The sequence below is a fragment of the Macrosteles quadrilineatus genome, unplaced genomic scaffold, assembly GCF_028750875.1.
Source record: "Macrosteles quadrilineatus isolate MER2022 unplaced genomic scaffold, UCM_ALF_1.0 Scaffold_1__1_contigs__length_201487025, whole genome shotgun sequence".
NCBI classification, from domain to species: Eukaryota; Metazoa; Arthropoda; class Insecta; order Hemiptera; family Cicadellidae; genus Macrosteles; species Macrosteles quadrilineatus.
In genome coordinates, this window is record NW_026542594.1 from 43,008,229 (window position 1) to 43,029,781 (window position 21,553).

General features: G+C 39.3%; 1 protein-coding gene across 1 annotated transcript in view; it reads right to left on the minus strand.

The window, feature by feature from the left end:
- Window positions 1-4,251: 4,251 nt before the first annotated feature.
- Window positions 4,252-21,553, minus strand: part of LOC128982844 (uncharacterized) — a 127,914-nt gene continuing 110,612 nt past the window's right edge. Inside the window, exons 3-4 of the mRNA XM_054401884.1 lie at window positions 7,642-7,945; window positions 4,252-6,407 (exon numbers count right to left, since the gene is read on the minus strand). Coding sequence (XP_054257859.1) covers window positions 4,904-6,407; window positions 7,642-7,945 — 1,808 coding nt within the window. The 3' untranslated portion in view covers window positions 4,252-4,903. The remainder of the gene's footprint in view (window positions 6,408-7,641; window positions 7,946-21,553) is intronic.

The window sequence follows — 21,553 nt, forward strand, 5'->3', positions numbered from 1 at the left end:
AGCTGGGCGTCGGCAAAGAGAGCGCGTGCGGGCTAGTTGAACACTTCTGCGCTGCGTCATCGCATCTAGCCCAGCCAATAAACGCACAAACTGCCCTTTTTCGCAGCTAAATAGTGGAAAGCTGAGTTTGTTATATGTAATGGAACCACTTAAAACGTGTTTTTTTCAAAAAGTTCCCGATTTTCCCCCTTGAGCTTTTCCCCGCAACCCCTTCCAAACCTGGAAATTACAGCCGTTCACTTTACTGGATATAATTCAAATTCTACGCATGCCATCGTAGTGAAATTTGATTTGTATTATTTGTAATTAGTTTATCCTCAACTTTTGTACCAAAGGTTTTCTTATAAAACTATATTCTAAGAGAGATAGCATTTTAACTTTTTTTTATGTTTATGTTTTAGAGTACACAATTTTGTTTTACCCTCTATATATATTTTTTTAATAAAATACACAAAATGTGTCAGAAACAAAATTTTAGTATGTTTATTAAGGTTTATAAATATATGTATTTGGTTAGTCATCTGAAATAACTGATTTAGTGTGAGCGTCGGCAAAGACAGCACGTGCAGGCTTCTCAAAGCCTCCGCGGAGCCCCGCCCGTCGATGCATAAGGATCGGCACCGCTAAGTTCTCAACTGTTTCATACAAATCCTAAGACTTCCTAATTTGTAGCCTAATTTACTACCAAAACAATCTGTTTCCAAGCTAAACCGTGACTAAATGAAGCATCTCGCTGTCAGTAAAAAGTTTTCGTCGACCCACTAATCCTTGATACTAACGGCGTCCTATTATTGATATGTCCCTCACTTCACGCTTCCCACTAGGAAGGGTTAGCTTTCTGTTCTGCCATGAGTTGTAAGCCTGTGTTAAAATAATATCACGAACAACGTAGAAAACTGTCGGTGATATTTATAAGCCATTTTTTAGTCATGATAATGAATCAAATTAAAACCAGTCAATGTTAAAACTAACTTTTTTATTAAGTCTATATAGAGGAGATTTTAAAACACTTAACAAGCGCCTTCATCTTTATTAGCGATGTTAAACGTTTGCATAATGTCTACCACTAAAGAATAAAGAACTATTATGCTGACTCATTTTTATGATAACATGAAAACAGTAAAATATTAGAGAACAGAACTTCACCAAGATTATGAAAAAACCCCAATTTGATTGACACCTCTTCACAATATGTTAAGAAAGGAAATTTTAATTATTTGCCTGTATGTATCCCGTAAATAGTCTTGCCTGCATGTATGGGGACACAAATACAGTTTTTTACTTACTTATTTATAACTTTTGGATATATGCCTTATTACATTAATTAATTGGAAAGTAAATAAAAGAAAATATGTCTAATAGCCTAACACTTAAAACATAAATCTACACTTATAATGTTACTCACAATACTGTAAATACAGTATACATAAAAAGATGGAAAGTGGTGGTAGATTTCGATTCAACACTGCAATCATCCTCAGACCCATAGGCGAATTGGGTAATCATTGGGTTCAGTATGTTTCTTACCCAGCTTTATGTAATGTAATATATGTATCCATGTATTGTCAATAGGTGTAGCCGTTGACAGAAATAGTTAAATAAATTATTATTTCAAATGAGAAACGAGTTAAGACTAATAATAAATTTAAGAAATGTACAAATGATTAGGTTTAATCTAATGATTATTTTTTTTTTGCAGTTTACTGTTTAGATCTTTACTGACCGCGAGGCGCAGTTAGTATAAATCTTGCAGAACAAAGCGAGTCCCATTGGTGGTAGATAATGGAAAGCACATTGTAACGTAAGGAAGAGCAAAGAGTATGTTTATAGTGATTTTTAAAGAGTTTATTAGGCCTAGTGTTCTATACCTCAATCTATCAAGCTTCCGTTAGTCAAAGATGAAGAAATCAAATATTACAAGTATTACAAGTATAACAAGTAAGTAGGTAGAGATTAATTTACCTGAACCAAAACTGGTTATAAAAAAGAAAATTATTGGGTTCCATCTAAATAATAATTGTTTTAATAATTTGTTTTTGTAAATAAGAGAGGGACATATCAATATTGGGACACCATTTGTATCAAGGATTAGTGGGTCGACGAAAACTTTTTACTGACAGCGAGATGCTTCACTTAGTCACGGTTAAGCTTGGATACAGATTGTTTTGGTAGTAAAGTACAAAGTACAAAGCCTTAGCATTTGTATACAACCTTTGAGAACTTAGCGATGTCGGTGCCTACGACGGGTGGGGCTGGGTTGCGCAGATGCTTTGAAGAAGCCTGCACGCGCTCTCTTTGCCGACGCACCACACTATATAGTATATATATACATCAGCTCGTTCAGACGACTAACCAAAAATATATTTATAAACCGTAAGAAATATAAACAAAATTTTTGTTTGAAACATTTTGCGCATTTTATTTGGAAAAAATATATAGATGGTAAAACAAAATTGTGTACTCTAAAACATAAACATTATAAAAAAAAGAAGTTAAAATGCTTTATCTCTTTGACTAGAGTTTTATAAGAAAACCTTTAGTACAAAAGATGAGAATAAACTGATTACAAATAATACAAATCAAATTTCACTACGATGGCATGCGTAGAATTTGAATTATATCCAGTAAAGTGAACGGCTGTAATTTCCAGGTTTGGAAGGGGTTGCGGGGGAAAACCTCAAGGGGGAAAATCGGGAACTTTTTTAAAAAACACGTCTTAAGTGGTTCCATTACATATAACAAACTCAGCTTTCCACTATTTAGCTACGAAAAAGGGCAGTTTGTGCGTTTATTATTATTATTATTATTGTGCGGTGTTAGCATACATTTAATTAACAGCAGCATAAAAACTATTGTGATTCAACATTTTAAAATGCATGGAAATGTAAACATAAACCTACCATTAAGCCATAAAAATTTCAGAAAGATTGGCTCAGTGGTTTTGTTTAAAATAAAATTTTAAACTTCAGTGTTAGTGCAGAGTTTCTTAAAAACCGGTACTTTTTAGGATCTTTCAACTATAAAAATTTGTCTGGTAAACAGAATTTTTTTAAATTGTTACCACGTAAAATGTATTTAAACCAGCTTACAGGTCCGTGTTAAGGGTCAGTGGCGCCCTGGGCAAACTCAAAAGCAGCGCCCCCCCCCCCCCTTATATATATATAACTATAAAGGTTTCGACGACAGCAGGTGGGTTGGGGGTTGGGGTGAGTGCAATGAACTTGACAGTAGTTGCTATGCGAATGCCTCTTGCCCTGCGCCAATAGCTTATTGCACTACGCAGTGATTTGATTACTGTTCAGTACAGTACAGTGTGCAGTTCATTACACACGTATTGAACGAGATTCTACTAAGGGAGTATGTTTTATCCATGGTTCTACTATAGGCATATGCATATATATATATTTATACATGAGCGTGTTGTTTTACCAGTTTTGTTTCAATTCCGTATCAGTGGAAATACTGGTTAATACATTTCACTTTCTTTAAAACTGCTTCTTGAGTTTGTTTTCTTTGAGCCAACCGCTTGCGGCTCTCGGCTCCACTAGGTTTTTTATGTATTTTTCACTGTTTATAGGCCTACTGAATTGTATCAACACTTCTATTTATTTATTACTGGTTCACTAACTGCAGTGTGAGTGTCAACACTGACTAGTGACTGTCACAGTTTAAGTTGTGTTGTGACTGATTTGACTACTGTGCATCAGGCACAACACCGACACAACCTACTGACTACTGAGGGAGGAGTACTGTACTAGACTGGCGGCACTGGTGCCGCGCGGTAGTTGGTATTTATGTATATGTGACTTGTTGGGGTGGGGGTGGGACTGGGAGGGAGAGGAGGGGCACATCAACCGTAGGCCTGTAGACTACAGCTGGCCTACGTGCTATTATTCCCGTAATTTGCTGACGTCACCCAAATTGAAAACAAAAAATCAGCTGAGGTATTGCCATATAAGTATAAATTTGTTTTGATTTGATTGTTATTGTTTTTATAGTTTTCTAAATAGTAAAATGGTGTTTGCAATCTGAGTGACATCAGCATATGACGGGAAAAGCACACCTATGTATTTTCCTTCCACCATGCAGGCCTACCGCCCTGCCTCTGATAGTACAGTATAGTGAGTGCGCCCGGTTCACACTGCTGCCTGTCTTTCCCTCACTACATGAGGTATAACCTGAAGGTCGAGTATTTTCAATTTTGTTGTTCTTATTTACTTTTGTAATAAGGGAAAATGACTTAACTACAAGTTGAAATCACCCATTTTATTTTTGAAATCCTGGCTGATAAAACCTATTTTTTCCTAGTGCGGGCAGTGATTCAGGGCGCCCCCCAACCACCGGCGCCCCTGGGCATATGCCCAATCTGCCCGTTTATAAAAGTGGGCCTGAGCTTATATTTAGTTTTTGTTTCAACAAAATCGGATAATTCATCTCAGAGAATTTTAGGCTCAAACTCGAGTGCACATATTTATTTCCCCGACAGTAACTACACACTTAGCTAATTCAACTTTACACCTTTTTTAACTTTGTCTTTACTTAGTAATGGTAACACATTTATTTTTATTTTTAAAGTTATTTGTACTGATTTTAAGGTTTTTATTGTTTATTTTCAAATATACTAATTATTGTTCAATGACTTGATAAAGCTTAAATAATAAATTATGGGATAATATAACGATTTAAGGAACCTGATACTTCACAGATAGACTTGTGCGACAACAATCAAAATCAATAACCAACCAAACAATAATAAATCACAAACTGTTTTAAAATTAATCATAACAAGGCATGTTTTAGAATTTTCTCATTTTCAAGAGCGTTAATACTCATCAAAAGCTCTGTGCGACTTTTTCTGGAAAACATTTTGATTTCTACAATGCTTATTATCCTCAAGTTAGTACTAGGTCTTCTTACAAAAACAATATTTTTTTAGAAACGCATCGTTCATACATTTACTTTGTGCACCAAATGCGTTTATTCTACTGACAGTTCCGAGCAGTTTGAACTGACCAGAATGACTAACTGTCGCTTCAAATAATGCTTGACCTGGTAACGTCTCAAATAAAACTACATATTCGTCATATCCGAGTTTATGTTGATAAACTTTACTGCGAACTGTTAAAACTCGTTTCACTTGTAGTTTTGCACAAGTGGTACCATTGTCTGCTAAGTGTATTCCTTTCTCCAGTAGTTTGTTGACTTCTCCCATTACAAAGTGAACCATCGCCCTCACTGAGTGGCCCTCAGTGGATAGTGTCCGATACTCTGAACAAGTGCACCAGTGTTCTGTTACCCCAGCGGATGAGCAAGAACGATTCCATGGAACCTCATCAAACATGGAGACACACTGGGGACAAGAGTCTGTCCCGTTGTGATGTTCATTATAAGCTATCTCTTGTAGAGTCAAATGCAGATCAAAGGGTGTTGTAAGTTTATCTCTGTTATCTAGTAAGTTGGAGTACTTTTGAGGATACATTTGACGGTACCAGTCTGGCATCCACATGAAGATGAATGGCAAACGCTCCTCCAGCCAACCTACGTAAGTCTCCCTGATTTTGCCAAACCGCATTCCGTGGTCACTTAAAAATATCACAAAGGTATTGTTCAGCACTCCATTATTTGTCAAGTCCTGGAGGAATTTTAAAGTTCTAATATCGAGAGCTGAAGGAGTATTTACGTTATTGTGGCTTAAGCTGTTCATCCAAAAAAGAGCAAAGTAGGGGTTTTTGCGGAAGGTTGTAGCGAAATCAGTAGCGTACTTGTATATGTGGTCTGTGGAGAGAGTGGGCCCTAAACAGGTCTTTAAACCGTCCTTCTTTTTGATCTTTGTATTCTTTTCTGCTGCCAGCATGAATGGTCTGAGGTAGTAATCTGTAGGAGTTTTGAAAAACCCAGTTTTCTGAAAGTTGAAAGTGCCGATAGTGGGTTCGTCTTCACCATATCCAGTGATATAACCTTCTCTGGAGAAGTTCTTCCAAATGAATGGACATCCATCAACCGGTTTTTTGTTGGTGTTCATGCATGTTTCACGTACACGGGTGTAGTTCATTCCTGTTAGAATAGCCATGAGATTAGGAAAAGTATTGTCATCCATTTTATTGTAACCTTTCATTTCAACCCAGCCATTATTTCTCAAGAAGCTGACTGTTTTAGGCATGGCTCGTATGATATTGAGACGAGAGATAGAGTCTATCCCTACTATGAGCACACTCATTTTTTGTTTGTTTTGAGTAAAGTTTTTTTGAAGTTTTACTTTAACATCCTCCCTTATAGGCACTCTGGCATGCAGATTGGTGTAGATTTCTTTATTCTTCCATATCTTGGGAATTGTACATTTCACCAGGATAAATTGTTGTTCGGACGTTAAATTTACCGAGTCCTTTAGCGAGAAGCAGTCACTCATGCTGTAACATAAATGAATGCATTAAAGTGTGTCAGTATTCATTTGATAATCAATCATCAAAACTGAGGAAAAACAAAACTAGGATTTGGTTTTCATGACTAAACAAGCTCAAAGAAATAAAATATTTCAACTTAAATCTCAAAAGTTGCTATTTCCATGCAGAATTGCTTTCACAACAGAGCACAGAAAATCCAATGGAGCCTCACAAAATAACTTCTAAAGCAGATTTAAGAGCGATATTTGAGCATAATATGAAAATGTACAAAAAGCAAGTTGTATAAAAAAAAAACTACCTTCTTCACAGCGAATGTGATTCTATTTGACTTAAACCAACAGCCAAGTAAATCTTAATCTATATATTAATAGGCAAGCATGTTTCTTTAAAACCTTTTTTTCTCAGCTTGTGTGCATCGCAGGGAAAATCTACGCATACTGTTAGAAAGATATTATCCTGCAGATGTGAAGAATCTCTTTAGAAATTAAAATAGGCTCAAAAATAAGCACAAAAAATGAATTTAAAATTTAAAAAATTTAACATGGGATTTATGGGTTGCCATGCTGGTGACGAAATAACAACGAAATATAAACAAAATAAAAACAAATGGAAGAAATTACAATCACATGTTTTATTTACAACATGGGGTGAAAATAGAGAAGCCTGTACCTTTGACTTACAACTAGACATTCCATCCCTTTGTTAAAGTTTTCACCAGTTTTAATTAAATTAGTAGTAGTTGATGTGGGCCACCAACAGATTGCGCTGATCTAAATGACTAATTTATCTCAAATACACAATGATTTTTACCAAGTTAAACTTATGGAATAACTTAGTAAGAGCTATAACAACTAACTGTTATGACCCATCAACTTTGACAGCAACAAAAAATAAGATAGAAAATATAATTTTAGACACGCATACTGTGACTGGCTGACACAACTGTTTTAAATATAAAAAATTGCGACAACTGGTCCATATGGATGGAATGTCTACTTCAGTATCCAATATTCAATCCGGGTACAATACATATTTTTGGTAAAGTTTTCGACCACTAGTTCTATTTAATACTCGGACATTTTTCTGTTATAGAAAGATTTTAAACCTAAATCAAGCCAAAAAGACTCCCGCTAAGAGAAAATTTACATATAACTTCTCTTTATTTTAATTTGTTGACTTTAAGAAAGTTTGAAATTGGCTGTCCTTAGCATTTTTCAAGTATGCAAAGCTAGCTGGTTACCTATAAACATCGTCGACATTGTTGTTAAGGACGTTGCTGTCTCTGCGGGTGATCTCTTGGTAGCAGCAGTGTACGTTCTTGTCACTGGTGTAGAGACGGAGATGTTGTCTGAGCAAGGTGAGAGTTCCCCCGACCAGACGAGACAACAGTGGCACGGCGGAGCACACCAGGGAGTCTGTGCGGTGGATCAGCCCCCGGATACTCTCATGCCAGGGGTCGATATCCGGTATCCTACAGCTGGGGCTCCACACCAGGTATCCTTCCCGGGGTGCATGAGTCAGGTTGTCTGAGGGGTCGAGGTAGTCTGTGACAGTAGTAAACGGTTTTATTGGACTTTAAGTTGTGAGATTTATTTTCTACTAACAGCTATACACATGCTTTGCAATTATGGGGAGGGTAGGGCCACAGAAGGGAAAAGTTTGGTTCTTAATGTTTGGTATGAAATAGTTAAAACATCTTTAATCAATTTTAGAAACAAAATTTTTGCACCACTTTCAAAGTTTAAACAAATAAAAAATTACAAATTCTTTTATTTGGTGTGTGTTTAAAATGTGACAAAATTTGTCACATTTTAAAGAAAAAAATGTTTAATCTATATATTAATACGCAAGCAGTTTTCTTTTCACAGTCATAACTCAATAACGGCTTGATGGATTTTAAAGTTTGAGGTGTCAAATTAAAGGTATTTTCACTTAGATGTGCAAATACGTCTCAGAATATTAAGAAAGGGCACCAGTTAAGTCACTTAAGGGCTAAAGTTTGGAAGGCGGCGCTATCTGTTGACATTTGATCAAACTCATTCCCCTTTGTTTACAAAAAACATATAGACATAGTTTGAAATAGTTTTTAAGGTTTACCACAGACTGCAGAACATAAAACTTCCAGAACAAAGCCGGAATATATATTTTCATTTAAACATTTGTTAAATAAGTCTGGTTCATAAAGTAGTTTCCTAGCAAAACTTGATAAAAAATTCTTCGTAAAATTTGAATTCATTTAACTTTCTTCTTATTTTACTGCATTAATGTAGTTTCAGTTACAGTTCGGTGTGATGAATAAGTGAATGTTTGAAAGTGATTATTCACAGTGCAGTTACTCACCCGTTGCATTACCGTATTACGTAATTTACAATGTAGGTATATCAAAATTCCGTTGTAGAAATGGTGAAAATGTATTAGGCACTATTAAGTAGTAGCCTACTATAAGAGATATGAAACTGTGTGATTAAATTTTGAAAATTTGGGCTTACTTAAAAGAGTATTTACTTAAATACCCCCACCGCAGCAAACCTGCAGACTAAGCAAATTTCCATTTGCCTGATTGTATTTACACTAAAACGTCTCCTTAAAAATATCACATCTATTCCCTATTTAAATAACATTAGTTTAACGAGTACTTAGGTTTGCTGCAACAATGGAGGGTAAAATGGTGTTTTTTTTTGTAAAATGTTATAGTTTAGTGTGAAATGAATGCATTTTCCAAATTTGATCAAAATATGTTCATAAACAAGCAAACTACAACAGTTTACTTATTCTCCATAAGAATAACAAAGGAATTTTAAATTTACAGATTTTTGGAATTTTCTCTGTACCTAACCATTAGGCGCATAATAACGCCTCAACATACTAAATTATTAGTTTTTTTAAGCTCTACAAAATGGTTAAGAAAGAAATTGCTAAATTTTACGTTTTTAGGGTCAAAAATGGGAAAAACCAATTTTTACCCCATAAAACCCCCCATAAACCCCTGTCCCCATAGTCCGATCATGCTGGTTCGCGAACTCGTTCAAATAAACGTAGGTTTACACGTTTGTATCAAATTTCATCAAAATCGGATGATTTTTGCTCGAGTTATCGTGTTGAATTTGAACGGATGATGTTTTTGGTCTCTAGGGACCTCAAAACGAAAAAGTAAATCGGTCCCGGGTCCAGGTCTTACCATGAGTACTACCGTAATAGCTTATTCCCTTTTTGGTTTCGATGTGAATCCTTCCCAGTGGGGTATGAGTTTTTTGATAAACCTTTTCATAAGGACACGAACCTCAATAAAAGAGTTGTGTTTACTCACATTGAAAAAAATATTGAAGGTCATTAGAGCATCAGCTGTTGAATTTGTTTTGATTTATAGTTTGTTTGAAGATTTTTTACTCTATATGTAAAAAAAACTCATGTTAATAAGTACAAATTGATATGTAAAAATTAGTCTGTTATGTATTTATTAAATCACATTAAAAATTCAATGTTCTGGATAACTCAACAACCTCTGGGTCTACAAATTGTTTACCATGAATTGGGAGAAAATAAAATATTGGTGATTTTTCTAAAGGGAATAGTTGGATGTATTAAAATAAATTTCAACAGTTTTTTTTTCAAGTAATAGTACAGTGTTATTAGAACTATTATATAAACATTTGTATTGATTTAAAGAAAATTACTCTTATACCTACATTTTACATAGCTATATGGATCACCTGTCGCCAATTCTTTACTAATAAAGAATGTAGTTGTGTGAGCCAGTCACAGATTGCACTAGTGTCTAAAACTCTATTGTGTACCTTATTTTTCGTTACTGACATAGTTGCTGGGTCACAACAGTTGCTATAGCTCAAAATCAGTCATTCCATCGGTTTGACTTGGTAAAAACCATCATGTTATCGGCAGAAATCAGTAATTTAGATCAGCGCAATCTGTAGGTGGTTCACATAAACTAAGACAAATTTTATTAAAAACCTGGCTACAGCTTAAACATGGGGATGGAATGTCTAGTTGTTGTATTAATAGTCAAAGATAGCACATAAGTACATACGAGGCTATGTTCTAAGTTTCTAAGGGGCTAAGTTTCTCAGTTCTTTAACTTGTTTGCTACCGCAATAGCACTAAATTCTTCATTCACATGGACCTGTGAAGCACATATGCGACGGCCGTTTTCTACCCACATAGACTGGTAACATTAAAATAGACTGATGTTGCATATTTGCATCGGTGTCACAATGTTATTAAAAAGCTGATATCTTCATAACGGTCTATTTGGAGGCCCTGAATTCTCTGCAGTGGTCTACAGGGATGTTAGTCGCATACCGTATGTGCGTCACTTGGTCTGTGAATATGATGATTAGTGACGTCATGATGGTTAGCAAATTTGTTTTTTACTTTACTGCATCACTGGCCCATGGTCTGCGTGTACTGTTAACCAAGTGACACCCGGTCTATGTGTAATATTAAAATGTATACCTCGGTCTGTGGAAATGACCACAGTGCCTCAAATATATGGTGATTGGTAGCGAACGTGTTAAGCAATTTCATCAGTTTAAGTCCAACCGTGATGGTGGTAAATGAACTAACCACTAGGTCGACTGGTGAACAATTGCATGGATATTATAAAAAAATTAGTTATTTTTAGTGCTCGATTTGTACAAAATGAGGTGCTGGAACTGTTACCTATTTAATGAGATTAGTACCTATTTATAGTGGTGCCAAATAATATATGTCACAAACAAATTTACAAACTTTTATTTAAGGTAAAAACTGAAATATAAACAACAAACAATAATCATGACATGTGTTAGCAAATTAAATAAAAAATATTAAACCAGGTGTTACTGTAACTACACCTTTCCTTATAAATTTTTTAAAACGTTTTTATTAGCTCGCTTTCTTGTCCGGTACAAATTTTGCAATCAATTTTATACTAACTTCCCGATGAGCTAGAGACTTAAAACTTGAAACATAGCTCACAAATGGAAGACAATGCAATATTATATCATTTAATTTTCATATTTCCCTTGAGCTACGCCCCATGGGCTTGATTTTATTAACTCGCTTTACTTGCAAATGTTTTGATACTTCGCGATGAGCTAGAGACTTGAAACTTGAAACATAGCTCACAAATGGATGACAATGCAATATTATATCATTTAATTTTCATATTTCCCTTGAGCTACGCCCCATGGGCTTGTTTTTATTAGGTCGCTTTCCTACAAATTTTGATATCAATTTTGAACGAAGTTCCCGATGAGCTAGAGACTTGAAACTTGAAACATAGCTCACAAATGGATGACAATGCAATATTATATCATTTAATTTTCATATTTCCCTTGGAATACGCCCCATGGGCTTGTCTTTATTAGGTCGCTTTCCTACAAATTTTGATATCAATTTTAAACGAAGTTCCCGATGAGCCAGAGACTTGAAACTTGAAACATAGCTCACAAATGGATGACAATGCAATATTATATCATTTAATTTTCATATATCAATATATTTTATAAATATATTGATAATAATACATTAGTTCAATAGGTGAAGGTAATTGTAAATTATCTATTGCATGCACCCCACGTTTTTCGTTTTAAATCTTACAAGTATTTATACTCTCCACATATTTATAACTTATTTTCTACTTATTAGTGCGTTTGAAAACGTTTTGTTTTAAAAAAGTTTTTTTATTTATAAATTATTTTTCATTTATTTTCCCTGTTCACGTGTTTGGAATCTATTGTTAGTGGAAACTAAAAAGACTCTATTTCTTCTATACAATATTACCAATCGATGTTGACTATATAATCTCTACTGTTGGAATTTGTTCCAACCACTAGTCCATATCGCTTCAGGTTAAACAACCACACTTTTTCCCCCACAACCAAAACTTGTAGCTCTCTTACACGGTGTCTTGTGACGTAGTTTCGCTTCTGATTTTCTTTTTCTGAGGTGTCCATTGTCTTAGTATTTTTAATGTCTGGCTACTTCGGCTCCAATGTTTTTCTGAAGTAGGAACAGTGTTTCTTATTTTCTTACCAAAAAGAAGATCAGCTGGACTGTAACCGCAGCTTAGTGTAGTAGAACGATATGCTAATAAGCCCTCATAAGGATCTTGATTTTTCTTCAGAATGTTTTTAGCGATTTGAACGGGGTAGCGGATTTTTATCCCCCTGGAATTTTACACCCTGGGCAAACGTGACGTCACAAACCTTACTTACTGCCGTGGCTCTTGGTACCCAAGGAGGTACTTTGCCTCGCCAACACACTGCCTCCAGACTGCACGATCCACTGCTTCATCCTCCCTTCTTCCCATTCTTCTCAGGTCTCTTCTCACTTGATCTCTCCACCTCAACTTGGGCCTTCCAGGAGGTCTTCTACCCTCGGGATTGTTGTTTAGGGCGTTTCTCACTAAGGATCCCTCTTCCTTTCTTAACACATGGCCTGCCCATCTCAATCTCCTACTTCTCACCTCAGCCACAATATCTGGGTCCCTGTACAACTCTCTCAACTCCCTGTTGTGCTTAACTCTCCATTCTCCGTTTTCAAAGGTTGGTCCAAAGATTTTCCTTAGAATCTTGTTTTCGAACACTATAAGTCGTTTCTCAGTTCTCTTGCTTATCACCCAATTCTCTGAGCCATATAGTAATACTGGTCTTATTATAGTTTTGTATATACGGATTTTAGTTTTCTGTGAGAGTAGGCGAGAACTCAACAATTTGTGGCATGCCGATAAACTTTTATGAGCTGCATTTAATCTTTGCTGAATTTCAGAGTCTTCCTCATTATTATTCGTCAGCATTACTCCTAGGTAAGAGAAATTGTTTACTTTATAAAATTTGTGTCCTTCTATTTCTACATGATTTTTATTATTTAATTGGGTAGCTCTTCCACATTCCATTATCTTGGTTTTGTCTACATTGATATTTAAGCCAACTTTTTTAGTGTGGTTTATGAGTTTTGAGACCATAACTTTTAGTTCTTCTTCGTTTTTGGCCACAAGTGCCACATCATCTGCAAATGCCAGGATATTTATGTTGGTTCCCATAGTAATTCCAGCTTCTAGCTTTTGTAATTCTTGTAGAGAGTCTTCCAGAGCTAGGTTGAATAACAATGGGGACAAACCATCTTGTCTCACATCAGTATTTATATCAAAATCCTCTGAGAATTCTCCATTGACTTTAACCTTGCATTTAGATCCTGAAACAGTTAACTTTGATAGATTTATTAACTTTTTAGGTATTCCATACTTTTCCATTACTTTCCAGAGTTTTCTCCTAGTGATCGAGTCGTACGCTTTGGAGAAGTCAATGAAAAGGCAGAGAAAGGATTTGTTGAATTCATAATATTTGGCAATTGCCTCTTTCAATATAAAAATTTGATCCGTGGTTGATCTTCCTCTTGTGAAGCCGGCTTGATGGTCTCCTATGATATTTGATGTATATTCCTCTAGTCTTTTTTGTAAAATCTTTGATAATACTTTATAGGTGCAGTTGAGGAGGGAAATTCCTCTGTAATTGGTGCATTCATTTTTGTCTCCTTTCTTGTGAATAGGAATGATAACTGCTTCCTTCCATTCATGCGGAATCAATTCGTTGTCCCAAATATCAATGATCAGTTTGTGGATCTCCCTTGCCAGTTCTGTGCCTCCTGCTTTGATTACTTCCGATGGAATAGAGTCCTCCCCTGGGGCTTTATTATTTTTTAATTCCTTGATTGACGTTTCTACTTCTTGAATTGTTGGGTATGGTACACTTGGATCTACATTCTGGTATGCTTCCTCCTCTTCTTCTTCTTGTTCAGACTGTCTTACATTCAAAAGATCTTTAAAATGTTCCTGCCATACTTGTAGTCCTTCTTTGTTTTGCACCACCAGTTGTCCTGATTTGTTTTTAATCCCATATGGCATTGGACTGTATCCCTTCCTAAAAAGTCTTATTGATCAGTAGAAGTCTCTACTGTTGTTTGCTGTCCTGTCCTGTTCAGCTTTCTCTAAGATTTGGTTTACCGCCCATTCTCTTTTTTTCCTCCGAAGTACCTTTACTGTCTCTCTTGAGATTTTTGTATAGTTTTCTCTATCTCTTTCTTGTTTCTTATTGAACCAGACTTCTTTTGCTTTTTTCCTTTGTAAGACATTAGCTTTACATTCTTCGTCGAACCATGGTTTTTTGTTTTTCCTTTCCCTTTTCCCACAAACTTCTTTTGCACAGTCTTGCAGGGTCTCTTTGATGTTCTTCCAAACCTTCTCAATTCTATTTACCTCTGAGTCTTCCTGATCAAGGTTATTTAATGCTTGGAAACGGTTAGACAGTTTAAGCTGAAAATCTTTTCTTACTTTTTCTTCTCTTAACTTTTCAAAATTAATATTTGTTGCAGTTTCTGTTTTGTTAGTTTCTCTATCTTAATTCTCTGTCGTAGATTGACTAAAATAAGGTAGTCCCACATTCTGCGTTCCTTATGCTACGTACATTGGTGATATGACTAGAATGTCTGAGATCTATTAGAACATGATCTATTTGGTTGTTAGTTTTTCCATTTGGTGATGTCCATGTGACTTTGTGTATGTCTTTTCTTGGAAAAGATGTACTCATTACCTTCATGCTTATGGCTACCGAGAGACTCAAAAGTCTCACTCCATTATCATTGCTGTTTGAATGAAGGCTATGTGATCCTGCAACATTTTTCCATATTTGCTCTTTGCCAATTTTTGCGTTAAAATCACCCATCATTATCTTAGTATCTTAACTTGGAAGTTTCCTATATTCTTCCTCCACCATTTCATACAAATCATCCTTAATAGCATCTTCCGTAGGTGCGTAAACACACATTACAGATATATTCTTAAATTTACCTTTAATCTTAATAATACATTATCTTTCATCTTTGGCTTCAAAATATATCACATTCAAAAGATCTTTAAAATGTTCCTGCCATACTTGTAGTCCTTCTTTGTTCTGCACCACCAGTTGTCCTGATTTGTTTTTAATCCCATATGGCATTGGACTGTATCCCTTCCTAAAAAATCTTAATGATAGCGACATCAGCTCGATGGATTAAACGCGGAATTAAACATATATTTTCACGGTTGTGAATTTAATCAGAACACATCAAATTATAAAAACCTAGAATGTACGGCCCGGATTTTTACCCCCGGAATTTTGCCCCCGGAATTTTACCCCCCGGATTTTTACCCCCGGAATTTTACCCCCTGGATTTTTACCCCCGGATTTTTACCCCCGGAATTTTACCCAGAATTTTGACCAGATATATAAGTTAGTGAGAATGATTAATCATCTTCATTCAGTTTTAAATTTTTAAATTTTAACATTTTATTATTAAGTAGCCTATCTTAATTTATTTGCAACATTAACTAATCAAACAGGTTCTTAATTTTAACTTTGAGATTCGAGTATCAGGATTCGATCTTTGTAGCCAACCGTTGGTTAATATGATCAAAATAAAACAGCGAATTCTGTTTACTTAGTAGAGGTTACAAAATTAATTAATAAAGATAGGCTACTAAATAATGAAATGTTTACAATTATTAAAAACAGAAATAAGAAAATCAATCATTCAATTTTTAAAATCGGCCGGGGGGTAAAATTCCGGGGGGTAAAAATCCGTCCCGTACATCTTCAGTTGTCTAAACGCTAGTTATATGGACAGGGGGTAAAATTCCGGTTTTTATCGCTAATCTAATTAATCACGCTCTGACTATTTTCATTAGACTTCCAAATCCGCGGGGGTAAAATTCCGGCCGCGAACAAACTTTTGGCCACTCAGGTTACTACGTTATAGTGACGTCAGCTTTGCCCAGGGGGTAAAATTCCAGGGGGATAAAATTCCGGCGACCCATTTGAACTGATCGCTCTGCCTGTCCATTGCTTTGTGGAAACTTCAACATCCGGCTTGAAGTAATCAGTTCAAAATGGTATTCCTTAGCAAACTCCCTGATCTCTCTCGCTCGAATTGAATGGGCTGTTATCAGACCTTAGAATAGAAGCCAAGCCATGTCTAGCAAAAATGCTTTTCAAAGTCTTGATTATTGAAGGGGCATTTGTTTTTTCACTTGAACCAATTATATGTAGGCTACTTAGAAAAATAGTCTTGAATGACTAGATAAGTTTTTCTTTCATGCTGAAGCAGATAAGCTCCCAATACTTGCTACGGTTGATCAGGCAAAGGTGAAGGAATGAGAGGCTCACAAGGAATACATGAATTTTCAGTGTAAATAAGGTATCCCTCCTCCACCTTTTGTTTGTCAAGTCAATCATTTATTTTCACACAACGTTTTACAGATCTAGCATAACTATGGGAAACAGGTGAAATGGTCATGGACAATTAAAATAAATAAAACAACCTTTTATTTAAGTAGCTAGTTAAAAACTGAAATATAAACAACAAACAATAATCATAACATGTGTTAGCAAATTAAATGAAAAATATTAAACCAGCTGTCACTACATTATGCCAATACTTTTATCCTTGACTAGCAGTTACCCGGCGCGCTTTGCTGCGCTTGACAACATTATTTTAAATGGTAATTTGTTCATTACGATGAATAATTAAAGTGTATACCAAAAATAAAAATAGAATATTTTACTTAATTGCTAGTGGATAAAAAATGTTTTTTGTTTTTTCATTAGGTGTATAAATATATAAGTTTTGAGGCGTATCTACCACCACGTGAGCCCCCCGTGCGGTACCGGGTTAGAATAGGACCGCAGCCTCCCTCGGCTTGTCGTAAAAGGCAACTAACAGGGGGTGGGAGATCCTTCTCTTTATGCTCTCAACTTTCTCTGAGGCCAAGTTTGCTTCTTACCTTTGGCTTGTACCTCGAAATCTTTCATCTTTCCTTTTTACACTTCTTTTTTTCAACCCCGGTTTGGGTGTTATTCTTTCTTCTTTTTCGACCGGCGTGCACTATTGAGCCTTGGGAGTGCCCTTTCTGTGCAAAAGGGCTGTTTTGTGCCTCGCACTGCCGATGGGACCTCTCTGGTGTGTCGTCAGGAACCAGCCCCTTCGGGCCCTAGTCAGGGAGTGCGGCATGGGTGCAGAGGTCGGGCTCTGCACTGCCACGGGCGACCCCCGGTACGTCAGGATTCTCGGTACTAGGCAAACGGAGACCGGGCCCCAGGGAACTGGGGTAGGGGCTACGTCCCCGAGGGTATACCCGTTCCTGGTTATTCCGGGCCGTCCCTTGCCGCACGATGCGCTGGCAAACATTTTTATGGCTTTTTCAACCCCAGGTAGCATGGAGGGCTTGCTTGGCAAGCAGTCAGAGGAGAATGCGTTTAAGAGGGGAGGGTGTGTTTCAAGGTCACCCCCTCTGACGGCAGAAAATATATCGTTGGCACCTTCGCTGGTAAAGGGAGCGACTGTCTCCCTTCCACCGGTGCCAGCTTTCAAGTCTGGTGAAGGGCTGTTGGAGGAACACCTTACAACAACGTTGCAGTCGGAGAGCTCAGGGATGGTGCTTCTGCGTCAGAAATACCTTGACGCAGAGAGTAGCATCGAAACCCGGCTTCGAGACATGGAGGAGACCATTAAAGCTATGCTGGACACCTTTCGGACCCAGAAAGCTGTTAACCAAGTGGTCAAAAATGGCATGGCCAAGCTAGAAGATGACCTTGGATTCGTTTTTGCCTGCCGGTTGGTAAGCAAGGCGGCCATGGAGAAGATTGCGGAGAAGGTAGTGTCTATGCCCGACGACAGGGCGCTGCCTTCCAAGAAACGCAGAAGGCCATCCACTACGGAAAGCCCTCCAAAAAAGGAAGAGGCTGTTCAGACCACAAGGGCTAAGGTTAAGGCTAAGGCGACCCAGACAGACCTTTTGTCTGCCGGGCCCAGGTCTTCCCCAGATGTAGCTGCTTTCCCAACAAAGCGTCTACAACCTCAGCAACCTCAGCAACCCGTGACCCCTCTTAGGGGTAGCTCCCGTAAGGGATCAGTCGTTGAGACACCATCTGGGGCTGCATGGGAAAAGCGTCTTACCCTAAAGGAGAAGAGGCAGCAGAGGTGGGCGGAGGTCACCTCCAAGAAAAATGTGGCGGTAAAGGCACAAACGACAAACGTTGCCCAAATTGGGCCCGGTTTGGCCCCCGCTCTTAAAAGGTTGCGGCCAAAAAAGCCCAGGACGGAGGCAATCTTGGTTAAGCCCTCAGGGGGGAGATCATTCGCTGAAGTCTTGGGTATAATAAAGGCTAAAGCTAAGCCGGAGCAGACCGATACGGTTGTGCGGTCGATTAGGCAAACCCGGGGCGGGGACGTCCTCCTTGAACTGGGTAAGTCAAAGGACAAATCCGCTTTTGCTGCTGAACTAAAGGCAGCCGTGGAAGGCCAGGGCACCGTCCGTGCACTCGAGCCTAAAACGTCAGTTGAGGTTCGGGACATAGATGGTTTGTCGACAGAGAGTGAGGTGGTTGAGGCCCTAAAGGAAGCAGTCCCCGAGCTTGCCGGAACATCGGCTGTTCTTAGGGTGTGGCTCACAAAACCAAATAGAAACCAGCAGCGGATGGCGGTCACCGAAATGGCAGACGCACACGCTAGTAAGGTGTTGGCACTCCAGCATTTGAGGGTCGGTTGGGTCAACTGCAGGCTCAGACGGAGGGTGGAAGTAACCAGGTGTTTTAGTTGCCTCGGTTTCGGTCATTCCTCCCGAAATTGCAAGGGGCCCGACCGAGGCAAGCACTGCCTCCGGTGCGGAGGGGTGGGTCACGCTCGTAGGGACTGCCAAGTCGAATCTTGCTTTCTTTGTAAGGAAAATGGGCTCGCGGATAAAAACACCAAACATATAGCTGGGTCTGGGCATTGCAGCGCTTTTAAAACTGCACTTCAGCAAGCAAAAGCCCACCCACGAAAATAAGAATACTCCAATGTAATCTTGGGCGATCCAGGACAGCTGACGCGCTTCTCAGTCAGCTTGCCCTCGAACACGGTGTCGACGCGCTCTTGGTCAGCGAGCAGTACCAGTACCGGAATAGGGTCCCACCCTTTTGGTTCCCCGATAGTCTTGGTACTGCTGCTTTCTGGGTGCGTAATATAGCTCAAGTGCAAGTGCGGGGTCATGGAAAGGGCCGTGGATTTGTTTGGGTTCGGTGCAAGGACGTCACCTATTACAGTGTCTACCTCACCCCTAACGAGGCTATCCATGACTTCCGCGAGAAGATAGACCGCTTGGAAGAGAGCGTTCAGGACACCACAGGGCATGTAGTCGTGGCTGGTGATTTCAATGCTAGGGCCGTCGAGTGGGGACTGACCCTCACTAATTCCCGGGGGAAGTACATCCTGGACTTTGCTGCCAGGGCCGGACTCGTTGTAATCAACGAGGGCAACACGCCAACGTTCCGGCGACCCGGGATGAGGGGAACGATCCCAGACATAACCCTCGCATCTGAGTCTCTTCTGCCAAGGATCACAGCCTGGAGAGTCTTGGAGGATTATACGGCCAGCGACCATCAATACATTATTTTCAATGTCTTAGATCGCATCCCGAGACAAGTTGCTGCATCTCGGGAAGTGCCCGTTCGGTGGACCACCAAAAAACTGGACGTGGCTAAATTCACTGAGGCCATCCTGCGGGGAGTGCCAGCGGTGCCTGCCGCACCTGGCATGGCTCATGCAGAGGCTATAGTTACATCGATGATGGGGCTGATTGCCTCGGCTTGTGATGAGTCAATGCCCCGCAAGAGACTCCGTTGCGATAGGAGACCCGTATACTGGTGGACTGCAGAGATCGCGGATTTGCGCCGAGCTGCTTTGAGAGCTAGACAACTCGCTACCAGGGCCAGGGCACCCTTTGGATAGACGCCGTAAGCTGGAGAGCTACAAGGTGGCGAGGAAGTCTCTCCGCCGGGCCATCAACCGGAGCAAACACAATTGCTGGAAAACACTAAGGGATGATGTTGATTCCGACCCGTGGGGCCTGGGTTACAAACTAGTAACCCAAAAACTCACCACTCGCTCTCCACCTTCCGTCATGGAGGGGGCCGCTATGGAGAGGGTCGTCAAATCCCTTTTTCCGGATCATATTCTGCGCCCACTGCGTGAGTTTGAGATGATGGAGGATGTCCCACTCTTCACTCATGAGGAGCTGGAGACTGCCGTTTTATCCCTAAAAAACAACAAGGCTCCTGGACCTGATGGGGTACCTGGCGAGGCTCTTAATAAGGTTTTTTCAATCAATCCCCTGATTCTTCTGAGCATGTACAACGCCTGCCTAGCAGAGGGGGTATTTCCGTTGTGCTGGAAAAAAGCTAGGCTCGTGCTCGTAGGGAAGGGGAAAGGAGACCCAGAATTGCCGTCCTCTTACAGACCCCTTTGCATGTTGGATACGGCTGGGAAAGTCCTAGAGAAGTTGATCCGTTCCCGACTGAATTCAGCCGTGGTTGCTGCGGGGGACCTGAGCCCTCGCCAATACGGCTTCAGGAAGGGGCGATCAACGGTTGACGCTATTGAGGAGGTGAAGCAAGCCGTGATGAGAGCTGAGGATTTTAATCACTACTCTCGTAGGGTTGTGCTGCTCGTTACACTCGATGTGCGAAACGCATTTAATTCTGCAAGATGGTGCGATATGCTGGACGCTCTGGAGAACAACTTCTACGTCCCGGCATACCTCATGCGCATTATAGAGGATTACCTCCGGTTCCGCCTCCTCATGTATGATACTACAGAAGGCCCGCGGACGATGAGTGTCACTTCTGGTGCTGCCCAAGGTTCCATACTCGGCCCGGACCTCTGGAACGTTGCCTACGACAGCCTCCTTAGGTCTGAAATGCCTGAAGAAACCATTTTAGTTGGGTACGCAGATGACATTGCAGCTTTAATAGCTGCTCGTAGTGTTGAGCTGGCCCAGCTAAAATTAAACCGAGTCATGCGAACTATAAACGCATGGACGGCAGATCACGGTCTCTCACTCGCGCTGAACAAAACTGAGATCGTGATTCTGACCAAAAAGCGGATTGACACCATTGTGCCGTTGAGGGTGGGGGACGTCGAAGTCCAGTCCGTTCGTGCCGCCAAGTATCTTGGTGTCATGGTGGACTCTAAGCTTAGCTGGCGGGACCAGATATTCCGAACGGCGGACAAGGCCGCTAAGGTGATCTCTTCTCTTAGCCGGTTAATGGCCAATGTCGGAGGTGCTCGTTCCAGTCGCAGAA